This window comes from Perca flavescens, chromosome 1, assembly GCF_004354835.1.
Source record: "Perca flavescens isolate YP-PL-M2 chromosome 1, PFLA_1.0, whole genome shotgun sequence".
NCBI classification, from domain to species: Eukaryota; Metazoa; Chordata; class Actinopteri; order Perciformes; family Percidae; genus Perca; species Perca flavescens.
In genome coordinates this window covers 6955242-6974854 of record NC_041331.1, presented here as the reverse complement: position 1 = coordinate 6974854, position 19613 = coordinate 6955242, and the positions used below count along the sequence as shown (strand labels likewise).

The 19613-nt window shown below is 39.7% G+C and overlaps 1 protein-coding gene across 1 annotated transcript in view; it reads right to left on the bottom strand.

The window, feature by feature from the left end:
- The window catches only part of LOC114553580 (ADAMTS-like protein 3), a 243131-nt gene extending 235537 nt beyond the window's left edge, over positions 1-7594 (bottom strand). The window contains exons 1-2 of the mRNA XM_028574811.1: positions 7523-7594; positions 3713-3828 (exon numbers count right to left, since the gene is read on the bottom strand). Coding sequence (XP_028430612.1) covers positions 3713-3828; positions 7523-7532 — 126 coding nt within the window. The 5' untranslated portion in view covers positions 7533-7594. The remainder of the gene's footprint in view (positions 1-3712; positions 3829-7522) is intronic.
- Between the last annotated feature and the right edge of the window lie 12019 nt (positions 7595-19613).

Sequence of the window (19613 nt, the reverse complement as noted above, 5' to 3'; positions counted from 1 at the left end):
ACACCCCCTCCTCACCTTTCACCCCCAGCTTATCATTTCCAGTGCCCAGCTCTGAGCTCTTCTTCTCAGCCATCCTTTCAGAACTCAGCATCCTCTTCATTCATGACCACCACCAACAGTGTCTACGCCACAACTCAAAGTGGTATTCAATCTCAACAAATGGTGGTGGTGCCAAACAGGGGTGTTTCTAGGATCTAAAGCCATTCACCCGGGAATATGTTTTTATAAACAAGCTCTTTTTTGATGCTTTTTACTAACTCAGGCACATTATTTATATTCAAAGTTCATCATTAAAAAACTCATTTACTTTTTCACATTAATTATGAATTGCAAAATTAATTGAAAATATGAGTAGTTGTTAGTAATTAGTATTAGTTTTGAGTAGGAACTGAATACTTCACAGCTGTTATAATTACACATGTATTAACTAGAGGTGGAAAAAACTGTAAAATGTGTTGATGTTAACATTTGTTGATTTGAATATTAAAAGGGTTTTCTTTTACACACACACACACACACACACACACACACACACACACACACACGTTTTCAGATACAGATCATTCATGCAGTGTAGTCCATTCAGTGTTCACCTCTCAAACATCTTCTGTCTGTCTGTCTGTCTGTTTGTCTGCCTGCCTGTCTGTGTGTGTGTCTGCCTCTCTGTCTGTCTATCTGTCTGTCTGTCTGCCTGTCTGTCTGTCTGTCTGTCTGTGTGTCTTACTGTTAGCTGTTTACTGTCATTTACTGTTTTCTTTTTGGAGCCACATCACAACGCAAAGTATTGTTATGCAACATGAGGTTTGTAAAGTAATAATAATTTTTTCATGGAAAGTTGATTTATATTACGAGAATAACCCTGCTAGAGAAACCCTGTTTTTATGCTCCACATATCTGGAACAAACTCCCAGAAAACTGCAGGTCCGCTGCAACTCTCAGTTCTTTTAAATCCAGGCTGAAGACATATCTTTTTAATGTTGCCTTTCTTTAAATAACCTATTTTTAACTGCTCTTTCCTTAAAATTCTTATACTGCACTGTAAATTTCATTCTAGTCTTTTAATGATCTTAAATTGTTGTTAATTGTTTTAATGCTTTGAAATTGTTTTTAATTGTTTTCTAACTGTTTTTAATGTTTCATGTCTCATGTAAAGCACTTTGAATTGCCTTGTTGCTGAAATGTACTATACAAATAAAGCTGCCTTGCCTTGCCTAATGGAAAATAAAAGTATCAATCGGATTGATCGATATGGGCTTTTGCAAGCATGATATAACGTGTTTTAGCACTCCAAATGTATGACTGTTACACAGTGATTTATTTTAGGTGGTGAATCAAGTTTAAAAAAATACTTCATTCAGCACAAATTCCATGTGGCTGTGTATACAATATGAGCAGTGAACACACTGTCCAATCCTTCTAATGTATATTCCCAGTTCACCACAATAGCAACTATAGCGATCAATAATCAACACAGCAGGGCTTGAAGTCCCACCTCCCTGAAAATAGATGGAAGAAATATTCCTGCTGCGGTAAGGGGTTCAGTGGCTTTATAAACAGACATGGTCCAAATAAAGACCTCTTTGCTGAGTTGATCATGGAGAACAGCAGGCCCACAGCAGCCTGTTGTCAGGGATTAAGTAGCTGCTATATTTGCCAGAGAACATCCTGCGCTCAGTATTGCTTCATATAAAGAGGTGACATTCACCCCAGCTCATACACATGTACAAAGACTGCAGCGGGCTCTGCACACTGCCCAGCGGCCGTTTTGACCTGTGTAAACAATATGATGCGGACGGGTTGGATCAAAATAAGCAACAGAGCTGACATCAGCCACAGTGAGAAGTCGGCGGCTGGCTGTGCAGTGACAAGGTTTCTCAAATTGGGTCTTGTTCATATTGTACAGCAATGAATGTAATGATCCGCCATGTGAGCCAGGGAATCAAAGCAAAAATCGACACTGAATATAAAAAAAAAAAAAAAAAATCAGGGTAGCAAAATTCTGGGAATTTTCAGTTGGAAACTTTCCATGGGAATTGACGGGAATAAACAGGAATTAACGGGAATAAACAGGAATAAACGTGAATTAATGGGAACAAAGTGAATATTTTTAATATTGCTTGTTATAATACTGTTATGGAACTTAAATGTAGTTGAAAAAAAAAACATCTTGCAGCATAATCTTGGTTAAAACAACCTGATTTAATGCAACTGGGGTGTAATACATAACCCATTGCTATTAACCTATGTGTGTTAAGTGTATAGCCCACTTGTTCTTAATAGGCTGGAAACAATAGACAGCGCTGATGGTTAGCTTAGCACGCATACAACCATAACCATAGTAAATCAAAGGCAGCATGCTAGCTACCTTCATATGTTAAGCTAAGGTCAATTGTTTGGGCTACTACTTAGCCTACTGCAGGGCTTGATTGAGGCCACACCCACTGCACAGATCATTTCTAGAATCCGACATTCAGCAGCAGATTGAAGCTGATTGAAGACAGTACTGCATTTGAGCCCAAGGACTATATTCCATCCAAATTCCCATAATTTCCATTAACTCCCATGAAAGTTTCCAAATTGGAATGTTTCCAAAATTCCCCAGCTAAACTTTCCATGGAAAGTTTCCGGAAATTTACCGGAAAATTTCCACCCCATTGCAACCATAGGGGCGTCACGATTCTTCAAATCTAAGATTTCATTTTAAGGTCACGATTCGATAAAATTTTCGATTTCTTGCTATTTTGAGTACATGAGTAGTGCATTCCCACTGACTAAGTATGGCCGAAGGCAGTGCACTACGAGGACCCGGATGCTGCAGTCAAAGCAGTCAAAATGTTGATTGTGGATCGTTGGACACTACTCACCCTCAACCGTCGCCACCTTTGCTACGTAGCGGAATCTACGGCACCACCGACTTATTTTCAAACTTGTGAAAACGGCGCAGAGGAAGCTGCTAACCCTAACAGTGAACTACCAAAAAGTACCACTACAGTGCCGCCAGTTATTGAGAAAACAAGCCAGTTTATATTATGTCGTGTGACCACAGGTAATGCTCCACCTCGCTGCATTTTACCATTAAACAGTAGAAGAAGAAGAGTATTTTCCAGTCAGTGCATAACGGCCGTGCGCAATTTGAGACACTACCTGAACGAAATGTATGCACTACAACAAGCGGGTAAATAGTGTACAGAGTGTACTACATATAAGTGTGGTCAAAGTATCCAAATTGAGACACACTGCCTGTGTCTTTAGCTGCATGATACTAACCGGAAAGCTACACTATCATAGCGGTAGTGTTGGGGGAGGCGGGTGGAGAGAGAAATATATACTGGGGGAATCGTCGATCCGGCTTCTGATTTCGATAGTCGAAATCAAAAAGTAATTTTGTGTGTATCGTGACTCCCCTAACAAAACTTTAAAGGTGCTCTAAGCGATGTTGGGTGACGTTACTTCTTGTTGACGTTCAAAGTATTTTTAAACAAAACGAAGGCTAGCTCGCTCCTCCCTCCTCCTCATCCATTCCCCTCCCTTCTGTGCTTCAGCGCACTAATCCTTACAGTACAGCTTACAGTACCTTTAATAGAGTTTCTGTTTGAAATACATCAGGAAGGTGTGTCTTACAGTCAGTACATAGAGGGGAACAAAATCCAGTGCCTGGTTTCATCTATGCACTCATACTCCATCCATCCATCCATCCATCCATTTTCAGTACCTGGAAAGAGGGAAGCATGAGGAAGATAAGGACAGCCCTCCAGAGGATAAATGACTCCATCTTCATGTGGATTTTCTCCCAGGTCTGGGTCTCTCTATAGCTGGGTGAGCCCCAACCTGTGTACAGGAAGACACGGCAAGTTGAAATATTAGTTTTTAACTGTGAATAATAAATAAATATATATATAAATAATACTAAAGTAACACACACACACACACACACACACACACACACAACACACTAGATGGTGGCAGCAGTAGCTCAGTCTGTGGGGACTTAGCTTGGGAACCGGAGGGTTGCTGGTTCAACTCCCCATATTGAGTGTGGACTGGCAGCTAACTACCAATTAGCTTGTGTACATTGTGTGGAATGAACAACAACAACATGAAAATAACAATAAAGTTTAAGTTTTAGATTTCTTAGATCAAAATTATTATATATAACGTCTGGTTAGCCATGTTAAAACAACAAGTTAACAGGGTGGGATTAAGCCATTTATGGGCCCCAGGGCAAAACTGAGCTGTGAGCCACAACTGACCCCCCACACCCCCACAACATTTAATCCCCCCCTCTGTGCATTATGTTTGTATTAATAATAACTTAATATATATATATATATATATATATCTCACACAAGTTACAGAGTTCTTTACAGTAAAAAACAGAATAAAAAAAATAAAAAAAATCATAAAACATTTTTTTTCACAATTTAAATGACATAAAATCATTTAAACAATTACAATAAATATAGATGTTCTAGATGGATTTAAAAATAAAATTCTGATCAATTGTTCAGCGATACTTGAAACATAACTGAGAATGCAGTTTAGTTGTATGGGAACATAGTATTTAGGAGACAGGGCTGGAGTTTGTGGAGTTTAAATGGCATTGGTGTTTAGCCCACAGGGGGTCTTATTAAAGATGCTTTGTTGCATTATAGGAAATGTAGGATCCAGAATTTTTGGAGCTTTTTTGGCAGATTTTTTATTATTATTGCAAGACAAAAAGACTTATCAGTCAGTAATAGAAAAAAAATAATCACACATTACATGGTTACAGCATATAGAAATTATTTTCTTTTCTGTTTCAAATGATTGTAAACGGAATCTCTGTGGGTTTTTGGACTATTTCAAAACATCCATTAGGAAGAAAATTTTTTTCATTGTGTCATGTTGTCTTCTGTCCGTACATTTTAAACTGAACCTAATGTATGTCTTGCTGTTTCCTGTTGCTTAGTCTCAAAAGTGTGATTTTCAGTTAGCAAGTATTTTTTCAAGTATTTTTAATTATTGTTTCTCTCATAAAGTTTTACCGGATTTATGGAAACAATTCTGCATTATACCAGTACCTAAAAAGACAACCGTTGAGTGCATGAATGATCTAAGACCAGTGGCTCTAAGCTCCATAGCTATGAAGGTATGTGAGAAAATTGTGTTAAATAGTCTGAAGCCTCATGTAGAGCATTATCTTGACCCTTGCCAATTTGCTTATCAGAAAGGGAGAGGGGCAGAGGATGCTATTGTCTGTAAATTGGACAGTGTCTATGCTCACCTGGATGCAGGGGGATGGTTGGGGAGGATTTTAGCTCAGCATTCAATACGATACAACCACACATCATAGTAAATAAGCTTTTAATGATGAAGGTTCCAGTTGTATTTATTTCTTTCATTCTAAATTTCTTAGAGAACAGGTCTCAATTTGTTAAGCTAAACTCAAAAGTTAAGTCAGACAAGATCATGACAAACACAGGGTCACCTCAGGGAACTGTTTTATCTCCCTTTCTTTTCACCATTTACACTACAGACTACGGTCCACAGCAGGCAAGCTGTCAAGTTGTTAAATTTGCTGATGACACAGCGCTCATTGGGTTAATTGAAAATGATGACTATAGTCACTATCAAAATGAGATAAAAGCTTTTGTTGATTTTTGTGACACCCATTTCCTAGAACTCAACGTTAAGAAAACTAAAGAGTTAGTAATTGATTACAGGAGAAATAAGATGACAACTGAGGCAGTGGAAATCAAAGGTTCAGTAATGGAAAGAGTGAATACATACACGTATTTGGGCATTGTTTTTAATGATAGGCTAAAATGGTCAGATCATGTTGACTTACTGATGAAAAAATTAAGTTGAGGAAGTTGCAGTCCTTTAAGGTGAATACAGATGTGGTGAGAATGTTTTTTTATGTCAGTGATGTAGTGTTTGGAGTTACTGTGTGGCGGGTTGGGGTGGGAATGCTGGGATAACCGAGAGGGCCAGGATTGATAGAGTGACTAAAAGGGCTGGAAAAATGGTAGGAGAGTTAAATACAGTGGATCAAGTATATGATGACCGTCTGGCAAAAATGACACAGAAAATAACGAGGGACCCGGGTCACGCTCTTCATGGTAATTTGACTGGCAGAGTTATGGAACGTAGTGGTAGGCTAAAGCCTCCCGTGACACAAACTTAGCGGTGCTCTTTTATACCTCAGACTATAAGACAGCGCAACAAGCACTTTAAATGTACATTTTTATAAATTTTGTATTGTATTGTACTATATTGTATTTATTGTATTGTATTAGGCGGGTATGAGCACTGTAATTTCCATTTTTATGGATGAAATAAACTTGACTTTGACTTTGACATCTGACCAAATGACTACAGTTGAAAATTAGCATTTACAGAAATGTTGATGTTGTCCTAATAAATAAAATAAATAAAAATAAAGTTTGTGATGGATATTTTTTCATTATTTTTGATGTTTTATTGATTACATTACTAATGATGAATTAATGGGATGAATAAATAATGCTTGTTACAACCCTATTGGTGAGGTCAAACTCATTGCAGTGTCCCACAGCAAGCCCCTAGGAATAGCACATGAGTATTTTAGGGCAGTGTTTCCCAACCAGGGGTAGGCAGGGTGTAACCCAGGGGGTAGCCTACTTCTGCTGTTGCCAGGGGGTACTTACTTATAAAGATTTTGGAGCACTGATTTAAAAAACTCGAAATTATGATTTGATTATGACCGGTAACACCTGAACACATTAATTTTAAACAGGTAACTTTAGGCTAGCTAAAAGTAACAAATGGGTTACATAAACGGTAAATAGCAACAACAACCAAAAATACTGCATAAGCGGCTGAAATGGTTTACTAAAAGTGGCTACTTGACAGTTCAAACAGTTAGCTAAAAGTAATGGATAAACGGTAGAAAAAATTGCTTTAAGCGGCTAAAATGGTTTGCTAAAAGTATTGACTAAACAGTTCAAATAGTTAGCTAAAAGTAATTGATAAATGGTAGAAAAAATAGCTTGAAGCAGCTAAAATGGTTTGTTAAAAGTATTGACTAAACAGTTCAAATAGTTAGCTAAAAGTAATGAATAAACGGTAGAAAAAATAGCTTTAAGCTGCTAAAATGGTTAGCTAAAACTACTGACTCAACAGTTCAAATAGTTAGCTAAAAGTAATGGATAAACGGTAGAAAAAATAGCTTTAAGCTGCTGAAATGGCTCGCTTAAACTACTGACTAAACACTTAAAATAGTTAGCTAAATTTAATGGATAAACGGTAGAAAAAAATAGCTTTAAGCTGCTGAAATTGTTTGCTAATACTAATGACAAATAGTTAGCTAAAAGTACTTTAGCTTAGCCTAATGGATAAACGGTTGAAACAGTCAGCTTCAAGTAGGCCTAGTAGCATACCGACCAAACAACCTAAATATTGACAGTTCAGTAACAAAAAAAATAACAATGTGCCTATCCACTTTTTATTTAAAAAATATTGTTATACATTTGGAACATATTGGGAATTGACGAAGGGGTACCTGAGTTCATCTATCAGGGCTGTGGGGGTACCTCGGACCGAGGTTGAGAACCACTGGTCTAGGGAGTTAGCTAGTGTAGTCACTGGAAGGGAAATCCACCTGCATCATAGAACACTGTACAGCCACAGCGACAGCAGGGACACTGCAATACTTCAATACTGTAAATACATTTTACTTTTTATTATCTTTACTTATATTTATTTATTGTTTGTTTATCTTTAGAGTGTCTTGTACTTTCTCCCCTATCCCTTGCTGCAGCAACAGTGTGCATTTCCCCGTTGTGGGAATAAAGCATTTTGAATCTTGATCTGCCCGCTCACATGTAGCTTTGTGCGGGTAGGACCATATATGAAGCGTGTGCGGAGACCACTGCGACTTTCTAAGTTTCTGAACGCACAGCGACGCTTCCACACAATGCTTCTGTTCATGGAGTCATGCGAATAAGCAGCACCGAGACCTGACGGGGTGAATATTGGCAGTAATAACCGGTCTTAATGGAAGGCAGGAGCCGCAGGTTAACGGCGGCGCTTCCCGCCTGATGTGGGTGTGTTCGGGGAGAAATAAACACCTTACCTTCTGAGAGGAAGGGATGATAGGGGGGTTCCTGCGCTCCTTATGCGCTCATACAGTATGGAGATGCAACATCAGTTATTCTCCCAAAACAGTGCGTTTATCCACCGAGCCCCAAGCCCCCCAGTTTCCACACAGTGTCCAACACAGAAACGTCCAAAAAGTGACAGAGAGAGCCCGCTGAGCTGTTACAGCGCGCCGGTACTTTGTCTCCGGTGAAGTGTCTCATCAGGCTCTGGGTGGCGCACAGCCCGTCTGCCTGCCTGCCTGCCTGCCTCACACACACACACGCACACAACTTGGGGCCAGAGTCAAGCTCTCCACAGACATAGGCTACAGCTTCCGCTCAACACTTTCAAAGTAAAACACATACAGACAAACTATAAAAACATTTTTTTTAAATGTCTGCTTTAGTTGACGTTATTACTCGTTTCATTTATTCATGTATTTATTCATTTCAATATGCAGACACCAACGGAATCTTCAGCAGTGATCAAGAAGAAATCTACGATTTTAGCTGGCTGTTTTTCTGCTTAGGGTGGAGAGATGTGTTAACATTCTGAGTTTTATTTAAAATGTTTTTAATTTGTTTAAAATGTGCGCAAAATGTGTGCAAAATGTGCGCAAAATGTGCGGTACAGCTGCGGAAAATCTGCGGAATTCTGCGTCTGCAGAGGGTTAAATGTGGGATTGAACTTGATTGTGTTGTATTTGTTGGGCAGTTGAGTTCAAATATCAACAATCTTTACGCAGCATGGCTAACTGCCAAATGAGGCTATGTTCAGAAGATTGTGTTGTCCGGTGACTTGCGTGCACAGAAGCTCGAGTGAAGATAATTACCTCTTCTGAAGAGTCCCTCATGTTTTTTTAATCCTCCGTGTCCTCCTTGGCTACGAGCAACTGCGTGGAGAATGGGTGGGGGGGTGGTGAGTGATCACGGAAGGCTTGTGCCATGTGGATGCTACGACAGTGTTGTTGTCATTACTTCCTCATTAATTCCTCATGGGGCCGACAGAAACTACGCACTATAGCTTTAAAACAAACATTTGTTTAACAAGAAATAATTATGTGCAAAGTTTTCAAAATGATCATCCAAACACACATCAAATTGCATTGACATCTACGGGATCTTCTGGTTTATATCCCGCAGAAAGGAAGGCGCTGCCTTCACGTTTTGCGAAGTACGCCTATGTGCAACATAGGTGGACATGTGTCCGTGTATAAGTGGACATGTGTCCGTAAAGGATTACTCTGGCACATCAATTTTTGGAATTTTGGAAATGTTTCCAGTGGATCTACTGACTTTACTGAGTATGCAGTAGGGCTGCACAATTAATCGCAATTTTATCGAAATTGCAATATGGACTACTGCAGTATCCAAATCGCGTGGCGCAATATTTGTTAAAGGCAATATATGTGTCAAACCATTCTAAAATAAAGTAGTGTGGTGCTGCAGAGACATCCCAGCCTACAAATCGTATCCTACAGACTACAGAAAACACCTTGGTTTGGTACAGATCCTCGCAAAAATCACACTATAATAATTTTAATGTTTTAAGATTTAATATTAGTCAATGTAAATGAGAATAATGACACAAACATGATCATTCCCTTCAATATCATGAATCATATTGCAATCGCAATATCAGTCAAAATGATCGCAATTAGATATTTTCCTCATATCGTGCAGTCCTAGTATGCAGCTGTAATTACGTTTTACATTTTGTGTACATCTCAACTTCCCGGGGTGATTTAAAACATGCTCTTATTCTGAAGGGAGAATCATCTTATTTCCGGCAGTATCCTGTCTGTCTGTAGCAGCTTGACGCAGTTCTGCGTAGGCAGCCTCACAATGACCAACCCCTGTCCCATCATGTGGTGTGGAGGAGCAGGGAGCAGTCCTCTCCATCAGTGGCCGGTGTCTGTACTGTCACAGCTGCGTGTCTTGCTGCCCTGTCTAACGCTAGTATTATAATGTTCAGAGCTCATACCTTGTCACTGATGTCCACTAAAAGTCTGGGTCTGTCCAAGGTTTCTGCCTAAAAGGAAGTTTTTCCTCGCCACTGTTGCACTAAATGCTTGCTCTTGGGGGAAATTATTGGGTCTCTGTTAATCATAGAATGTGGTCTAGACCAACTCTATCTGTAAAGTCTCCCAAGATAACTCTTGTAATGATTTTATACTATAAATAAAATTGAATTGAATTGATGCCCTAACTCAAATGACATCGTAGTGGCATTCATACGTCATGGCGTTTTCTTTTGTTATGTTATATTTAGACTATTTCTATGTTACATATTTGCAGTAAACGTCGGTATTTTCAACCTTTCAACCCTATTTTCCGCTGTTTTTGTGTCTAAGTTACTGATGGGAACAATATTTTTTGGTCCACTATTAAGCAGCGGCGAAACATGCTGCAATGAACCTTCAGTTTCCGTCGATTAAAAGTGCTTGTTTTGCCACTGACAGGCTTAGATTATTATTGTCTGTGTCTGACCACATCATGGAAAGGATCCCTACAGAGATAGACCTTTTCGTTAAAGAGTAAGATCCTTTTTGTTTAACATGAAACATTGCTATCGCCAAACCCACCAGACTCCATTTAAATTGTATCATCGTAAATCACACTTCAAGGTGCCGTAGGTAGGATTGCGAAGATCCAGGACTTAGCCAAAAATTTTTAACATCGACAACTTCTCAGTCCCTCCCCCCCTTTCCGCTAAAGCCCAAAATGGTCTCCTAAGCCCCTCCCCCCAACAAGGGAGAATGAATGCGTGTGCATGAGCAGTGATTGACACGCAGTTAGACACCCCCCACCCCCCTAGCCCTAATTGGTGCATCTGAACAGGGAGCGGTGGATTTTTGCAAATCTCACTACAGGCTGTAGGTGGTGCCAGAGGAGGTCATTTTTTTAAATGACCTGCTTCATGTAGTTCTACTCGAACATAGGGTCAGTTTCAGCAAATGACAGAAAGTTAGTTTTAGAAGGCTTACCTACTGCGCCTTTCATTCAAAGTCGACAGAAACAAAATTAAAACTATCAAAAGCCCTCTTGGTTCGTCTTTCCACTGTTCCAACAATCACCATTCTGGTTGGGTTGAAATAAACCCTTAATTTGACCCATTTACATGTGGAAATATGCTGGCCCTATACACGCTAAAAGTACTGTTTATTTACATGGAGTCTGGTGGGTTTGGTGATGGTGATTTTGGGGGCTGTTTCTGGTTAAACAGAAAAGATCTCAGGTCTGTCTGTTTAGGGACCTGAAACAGCTGAGGCTCGGAGGAAAAAGTTATTGTGAAATGATGTCGCCTTCCAACATCCCAATCAGAGCAGTTTCACATCCAGAAGCCTGGTTTCTGTCAGCGTCCATCTTTCACCTGAGAGTAATACACACACACACACACACACACACACACACACACACACAGATTATTCCTATAGTTCAGCCAGAGTTCCTTGCCACCGCGAGGGGGGGATCAAAGGGAGTGTGTGTCTGTCTGTGTGTGTGTGTGTGTGTGTGTGTGTGTGTGTGTGTGTGTGTGTGTGTGTGTGTGTGTGTGTGTGTGCGCGCGCACGCCCCAGGCTTTTATTACAAAGTGAAGAATAGAAGCTGGCAGTGTATGAAGGGTCTGCTTTTGATTGACTTTGACTAATGAGAACATCAAAAAGCTTCAGTCAGCAAAGGACCCCCATGTCCACAACTGTGCACATCTGTGCTCTATTGAAACATACACAAAACAAAACATATTTTTTTTCGTTTTGATTTGAGTCTGTAGTTTTGTTTTTATGTATGAAATGTTTAGTTCTAGTTGGACATTACACTATCGTGTTGTGGCAGCTGTAATATGTTTTCTCTATTATTTATTTTGTGCAAAGTAGAGCATGTTGTGTGTGGACATTGGACCGGAAGCTGTGGATGAAATTACTTTTGTATTGGTTGTCATGTAATTCCCGAATTCCGAATAAAATATCACATGATATCATATATACAGCACTGTATATATGCAGGGGCTGATGGATGACAGAGTCTAAACAGATTGAAAGATGGTTTTGCACTTGTATTGTGTAGCCTAATTGACTGTATACAGTTCTAGGCTACAGTAGTGTATAACTGTGTATCCAGTTAACCAGTCAAATAGATTCAAGATTCAAAATGTATTATTGTCATACGCACAGTAAAGGCAGCTTATCATGCAATGAAAAGCTTACTTTGCCTTACTTTGTTTTCCTTACACAACATTAAAAAATAAAGTCAGAATAATACAATAAATCTAGAATGAACAGTAACATATAGTCTATGTATGTGTAAATACAAAATAATACAGCTAGTATAATAGTTAACAATCATTTGGAGGCAAACAGTAAATATATCATATGTGAATAGATGGATGCCACGCTGTACTAACTGAATTATTCTGTGATGGAGGTCTGGCGCCCCCTTTCATCCGGACATGTCCAACATAATTTAAAGAGAAAGGTTCTCTCATAAATGACTAATGACAGTTATCATCTTAATAATTCACTGATTCTTGAAACTTTGGCAAAAACATGTCCCACTAAGAAAAGTGCTAATTCTGTTGGAAATCAATAACATTTTTATGAATAAAAATAATCAAGGTTATAATCAGGGGGTCCTTTGCACATATGTAAGGTTCTTTTATAGGTTTATTTTAAATGTTTTATTAATTTAATGATTATATTCTGGCCCGTTGCCTACATAATCAGTTGTCCTCGGATAGGAGATAATCATTTCAACTTGATTAAAAAAACAAAAAGTAATAATTGAATTGAATAATATCTTTACCACATGAAAGACTACATTGTAATATGTATTAAAAACTACAAACTGAGTTTTTAACAATATTTACTATTATTTTGTGATTGCTCAAAAATATGTCCTACATATTCGTCACCACTGTCAGATATTTATAAAAAGCAATAAAATCAGGCAACTACAAGGTCAACTACATTCCTGACCCCATTTTCAAACCTTCAGCTCTACCAAAGCCGTTCTACGGAAAGCCGTTCCACTCCCTATCCAGCCCCATTGTACCGAATTTGGTTGCAGTTCCACCAGAGTTCCACTGGGGGTGATCGCGGTCCAGGGCAAAATGAATGGGACTCTATGGAGCTAGACGGCTAAATTTGTCTTTTTCGCCCGATTGTCGTTGAGAAACCTCAGATTTGATTGTAGTTTTTGCAAGTTCAACATGGATTATAGGTCGAAAGTTGAATGAACGAGTACTTATGTCCTTTTGATTTCTTACAGGGTGAGTCGTTGTTGCCCATAACACGCTAGCATTCTGCTAATGAATGCTGATTGGTCAGTGAAGGTCTGATTACGATCGGAGATCCCGCTTGACGGCATCCGAAGCAGAACCAGAATGTCAGAGTGAATATTTCAGTGTGGTCTTTAAAACATCAGCAAACCTTTTTCTAGCACGTGTATTGACAGGGAGAGCCTAACCTGTCAGCTGTGTTGTCGATGCCTCGAGAGAAAAAAGGAAGCGACTCAGAGCTTGCCGTAAAGCAGCATCTCTGGCCGTATATATGTGTATGACGTCACTGACATTTTAAAAGGCTTTTTAACAAAAAAGCGACTTTAAAAAAATCTATCACCCAGCAGTGTGTATTTTCTTTGCCTCCCCTTTCGAATGCAACATTCAAATTACTAGACAAAAAATTATATCCTGAGAAAAGTGGATTTTGAGGGGTATAGCTCCATAGAGTCTCATTCATTCTGCACTGGCCTGTGAGCGCCCCCTATATGGAACCTATATGAACCTATATGGCAGTTCCACAAGAGTGTGGAACTGCAACCAGTTCAGAAGCCGGAAGTAACGAGAGAATGGAACTTCTTCCTATATTAGAAATTCTTTGGCTCTACTGCATGCTTCAAGATCACTCAAGCTCCCTTAAGTTTGCTATTTTCTCATATTTTTGGACACTGCTACAGACTGCTGCAGACATTAATGTACTCTACCGGTCAAAAGTTTGGGGTCACTTATAAATTTCCATTCCACTCCATTCCAGACAGAATACCAGCTGAGATCAGTTGCATTGCTTTTTTAATCAGGGCAGCAGTTTTCAGATTACAATAGGGTCGTTCGAGATGAGCCAGGTCTGCGCAGAATGGATCACCGGCGATTGGCGCCCAATGCATGCCGGTTAGATTTGTGTCCGACTTGATCCTGACTTGCTCTGACGTCATGCACATGTGGGCAACGATAATCTCACGAGACCAAGGCGGCCGCAGTTTTTAGAGCCAGGCGCCGCAGTTGCTCTCCACCATGCTCTCCACCGACTGCAAGAGCCAGGCGGACCCAGGGCATGCTGGGAAACGCCGCCCTCTCAGCTGATCTAACAGCTGATTGGTTCAGAATCGACTCAACATGATGACGTTTTATATAAACTTTTTATTGATTTTGAATCGGCGGGATTTTAACTGCGATTTGTCTGATTTAAAAGCTTATTCTGTACAGAACACATGTAGTGAGGCTGATAGTGACGTTTACCAGTCAGAGAGACTAAGGGCCCTATTTTAATGATCTGAAACGCAAGTAGCTTTGTGGGCGGATCTCGGGCGATGTTGCTATTATACCGGCGGGATAAATGACTCTAATCTAAAATGGGTTGGTCTGATGTAGCTAGGTGTGGTTTGGACGTAACGTGCGATAAACCAATCAGAATGTCATCTCACATTCCCTTTAAGAGCAGGCGTGCTTGTTGTTGACTTTAGACTAGCGCCACTGACTTTAGACCAGGTTTTTCCCAAGGGGGTAAGCTTCGCTTCAGAACGCAAACCTCCGATTGCGCCATTTTGTTGCTACAAAGCGATCACCTCTTGTTAGCATTACACTGACCGCCATTTTTTTTTTTTTACGTCACTTGACTGCGAATAACTTTACATCTGAAGCGTTTAAAGACTCTATTTGTCCATTGTTTATTTATAAAGAAACACGACAATGCATAAAAGGCTCCATTACCTTGTACCTCACGTTAACCCTAACCCTAACCCCTAACCCTAACCCTAAGCTAACGATTGTGTCATAACCAAGTGACCTACTGTCGCACAGTAGAGGAATTACCGTATAGTACAGGAGAAGCTCGCAGGCAGTTTCGACTTACATTAGCTGGTTAGGTTTAATTACTAATGTTAACTAGCATGTTAGTTAGCAATAATTAGCCTGTGCTTATGTTATCTCCTTACATATACCTACACTCTCCGTCTCTGTAAGATTGGAAATGATTGAGATTTCTCTTATCACAGCTACCAGACGACTTACAACTTTCAGATACGTTGTTCACGTCACATTTACGTTGTCTCTCTCAGTTGGAGGCTGCGCAGTAAAGCAAGTGATCACCGGAAAAGTGCTTCTAATAGCCTTCACTGGTCTCCGTCCAGAGCAACGGGGTCTATTGGTCCATTGTATTTTTGTCAATGGTTTTTCCTGGTCTGTGGCAGAATTGTTTTCTGAAACTGCAAAATAGCACCAGGAAACGTTTGCCCCGGAACACGCCTCCTCTTTTCACTGACCTGCCCCCGGGAGCGCAAATACATTTCCTAATTTACCGATGCGTCTGTGGAGGGAAAAGTCCGCTGTGCGCTGGGTGCAAATAGGAATGATGCATGCGTTGGTGTATAAAGGCAATTGCGCTGTGCAAGATAGGGCCCTAAATCTGTTCAGATTATGGATCATCTACAGTGTGTTGTTAATTAAAATCAGCAATAGATCGCATGTAGAGAATTTTGAGAGCTACTCTGTCATAATAAAAACAACTGGAGACTGTGTACAAGCTGATATATGGGTCTAATAACATTTGATTAAATCGGAGGACCACAGTGTTTCTGTCACTTCCTGTTCAGCCTGACGGCTGCTGGAAACGGCTGGAAACTGTCCGACTTGAGAGCGGATTTTTGTCACGTCATGTTTTGCCAGTGTTCTGTTTTTGCTCTAACCTGAAGTCCGTTTTTCCTGAGTTTCCTGAACACATCCCGGCTGATTCTCCAACTACGTACACCTGCTGCAATCTGCACACCTGGTCCTGATAATCACCTCTGCACCATATAAGCCGTGACCAGACATCCACTCCCTGCCGGATCGTTAGCGTAACCAGTACGTTTAGCTCTCGTATCAAGCCTCTAGTTTTGAAAGTCTTTTTGCTGCCTTGTCTTTTGCCTGTCTCTAATCTGCCTCCTGTTTCTCTGTCTGCAGTCACCACCTGGATTGACACTCGCACCTACCTGGCCGACAACATCAGTTGCCTTTTTGGATATGCACAAACCCTCCAGCCTTCCTGCTTCACCCACTGCCTACCAACTGGACTTACCCACCTCCATACTCTAACTCCAAATACATACTCACCTTGTTATTCCTACTTACCTTGTCCTGGTCTGCTTTTGGGTTCCTACACTAGACAAATCGTGACAGTCTAAACGTCATACCCAAATTAAAAGTGGTACAGCTTTAATATATTTTGACACTCTGGGGCGTGCCTGATATCATTGATTGATGTGGGTGTATTTGAGAAGTGTTGTATTTTGTTTTTGTTGGCTTTTTTTCTTTGCATTTTTCAAATGGAAATTAAAAAAACTGACCTTTCTGTAGAGGAGAAAAATCCATTTTTGAGTGTTTTGGCTTCTGGATTTTTTTTTTTTCTGTAGTAAGCTGAGACATGTGGCTTAATTCTCTGTGTTGTCTATCAGATGTGTTTACAGCAGTGTATTCTAACTGTTTTACAGATGTATGACTTGGAGGAAAATAAAACTCTTCTAGCCTCTGCAACAAAATAGTTGCATATTAACTACAATAATGTGTAGGACAACCTAAATACTTTATACATACCATTTTGTTTTTGCATATAATATTAAGATATTCAGATTAATAATTGTTGGTGTGATTTTTACAAATCATTTGTTAATGTTAAACATGTGTGGCACATATCTGTGGATGGCCTGTTGAAGATCCCTGGCCTAGAATCACCCTGACACTTGAGAGTGTTACCTTTCCAATGATATCAGGCACACCCCCGAGTGTCAAAGTATATGGGAGCTATACCACTTTTAATTTGGGTATGACGTTTAGACCAAAAAGCATGGAATTTCAAGTGTTTCTTCAGCCACCACTTCTGTCTAAAACAGTCGAGAACCCTTTTGCAATTATGTAAGCACATAATGTAATCTGAAAACTGCTGCCCTCATTAAAAAACCAATGCAACTGATCTCAGCTGGTATTCTGTCTGGAATGGAGTGGAATGGACATTTCTAAGTGACCCCAAACTTTTGACCGGTAGTGTATACTTTTTAAGAAGAGGTCTGAAATAGCTAGAAACAGAGGGGAAACAAGATGGCTAATGTGAACAACTCATGCATATCATGTGAAAGAGTAGGTTTTTTGTCACCACCGTCAGATTTTCATGGATATCCTATAGCTTGTATTTATTGGGATCAACAATTATATTCTAGCCTCTGTTGAGGACCATTTGGAGGTTTGGCTGTAAGTCTGACGGTGGTGACAAAAACCTACTCTTTCACGTGATATGCATGCTCAGGATTGTTATTTTTTGGAGCCAATAGTTAAATAAAGTTGTTAAGCAAGAAGCCATTGACTTGTGTGGTATACATTTTGGAATTGTATGTTGTTATGAGGCCACTGTCACCAGATTAGTGTCACCACCGTCAGAGGGAGTTTTATTTGTTTTAGATGAATATGCTTACAATATGTTTCTTCAGTGCTGTTGAGTTATTAAAGTAATAGTCTCTTTTAATACAAAAATATGTTTGTTAAATAAAAAAAAAAATTACTTTTTTCTATTTAGGCTTAAAGTAAACGTATGATGTTAGATCTTTTAAAGGAGTACATGTGAAACAGTATAAAAAAATTAACAAAAGTGAATATTCAACATTTAACAGCATATATGTGTACTAAGAATGCCAGATAAAAACACTAAATACATATTAGACCAAATCAATAAATCCACCACATGTTCACTAGACCCAATTCCAACCAGTTTATTTAAGGAATTACTACCTGTTTTTCTCAGTTTCTGTCTTCTCATTGTAAATAGGTCAGATCAGCGGGTTTAGTTCCATCTGCCTTTAAAAAAGCAATTATTAAACCACTACTAAAAAAGCCAAACATGGATTCCCAAATCTTGCGGAACTACAGACCAATATCAAATCTACCATTCATGTCAAAAATACTCAAAAGAGCTGTCACTGACCAACTCACAGTCCATCTATCCCAGAATAGTCTATTTGAGAATTTTCAGTCGGTCATTCCACCGAAACAGCTCTGACCAGAGTGACAAACAACCTACTGTTAACAGTAGACTCTGGGCAAATTTCTCTGTTACTGCTCCTTGATCTAAGCGCCGCATTTGACACAATAGACCACACAATACTGCCTGCCAATGTACGTTTCGGCCACAGTGGTCAGTACTTGGCCCTATTTTATTCTGTATATATCTACTTCCCCGTGGCAATATTATGAATGCATTCAACATAAAGTTTCACTGCTATGCGGACGATACTCAACTCTATGTCCCTATTCATGCAAATGACCACACCCAATTGAACCAATTGAACAAACTAGAGGATTGCCTATCCCAGTGTTTTTCAACCTTTTTTGAGCCACGGCACATTTTTTACATTAAAAAAATCCCGCGGCACACCACCAACCAAAAATGTTACAAAAGGACACATTGTAGCCTAATAAGATTAGAATCTGCATTTTTCCTTTTTAAAAATGTATCCATCGCTTTAGCAGGCTTACATCAATGATCTGGGCCCTACTGCTTACATCCTGGCACTGCGGGATGCGTGCGAAAGTCATTGGCGAAAGTGGCAGTAATTCTTTTGTCTTAAATCAACAGGGTCATTATTGCACTATACTGCCACCTACTGACACAGAATAGTATTTAATTTCTCTGCCAGGCATCATATTGCAGGCACAGATGCGCAAAAATGGCAAATTATTGGCAGTAACTCAATAAAATAAATTTGTTTGCCCAATTAAGTAAAATTGGATAATTTCTCACGGCACACAGGACGATCTCTCATGGCACGACAGTTGAAAATCACTGGCCTATCCGAAATTAAGAGATGGATGTGCAGAAACGTTTTACTGTTGAATGCTGATAAAACAGAGCTCCTGGTAGTAAGGCCTTCCAAGTGCAAGAATTTATAGTGCGCATGGTTGCGACATCACTGAGAGCAAAACTGTTAAAAATCTTGGTTTTATTTTCGACTCTCAGCTAAACTTCCGAGATCACATTAAGTATGTTACAAAAACTGCTTTCTACCATCTGAGCAATATTGCAAAGATTAGATTGATTTTAACAAAGCGTGATGCAGAAACTCTGATTCATGCCTTTGTGTCTTCTAGGCTAGACTACTGCAATGCCCTGTTTTCCGGCCTCCCTGCATGTTCACTTAGAAGCCTGCAGCTCATCCAAAATGCAGCAGCCAGGGTATTGACAAGGACCAGGAGATATGACCATATAACTCCTGTCTTAA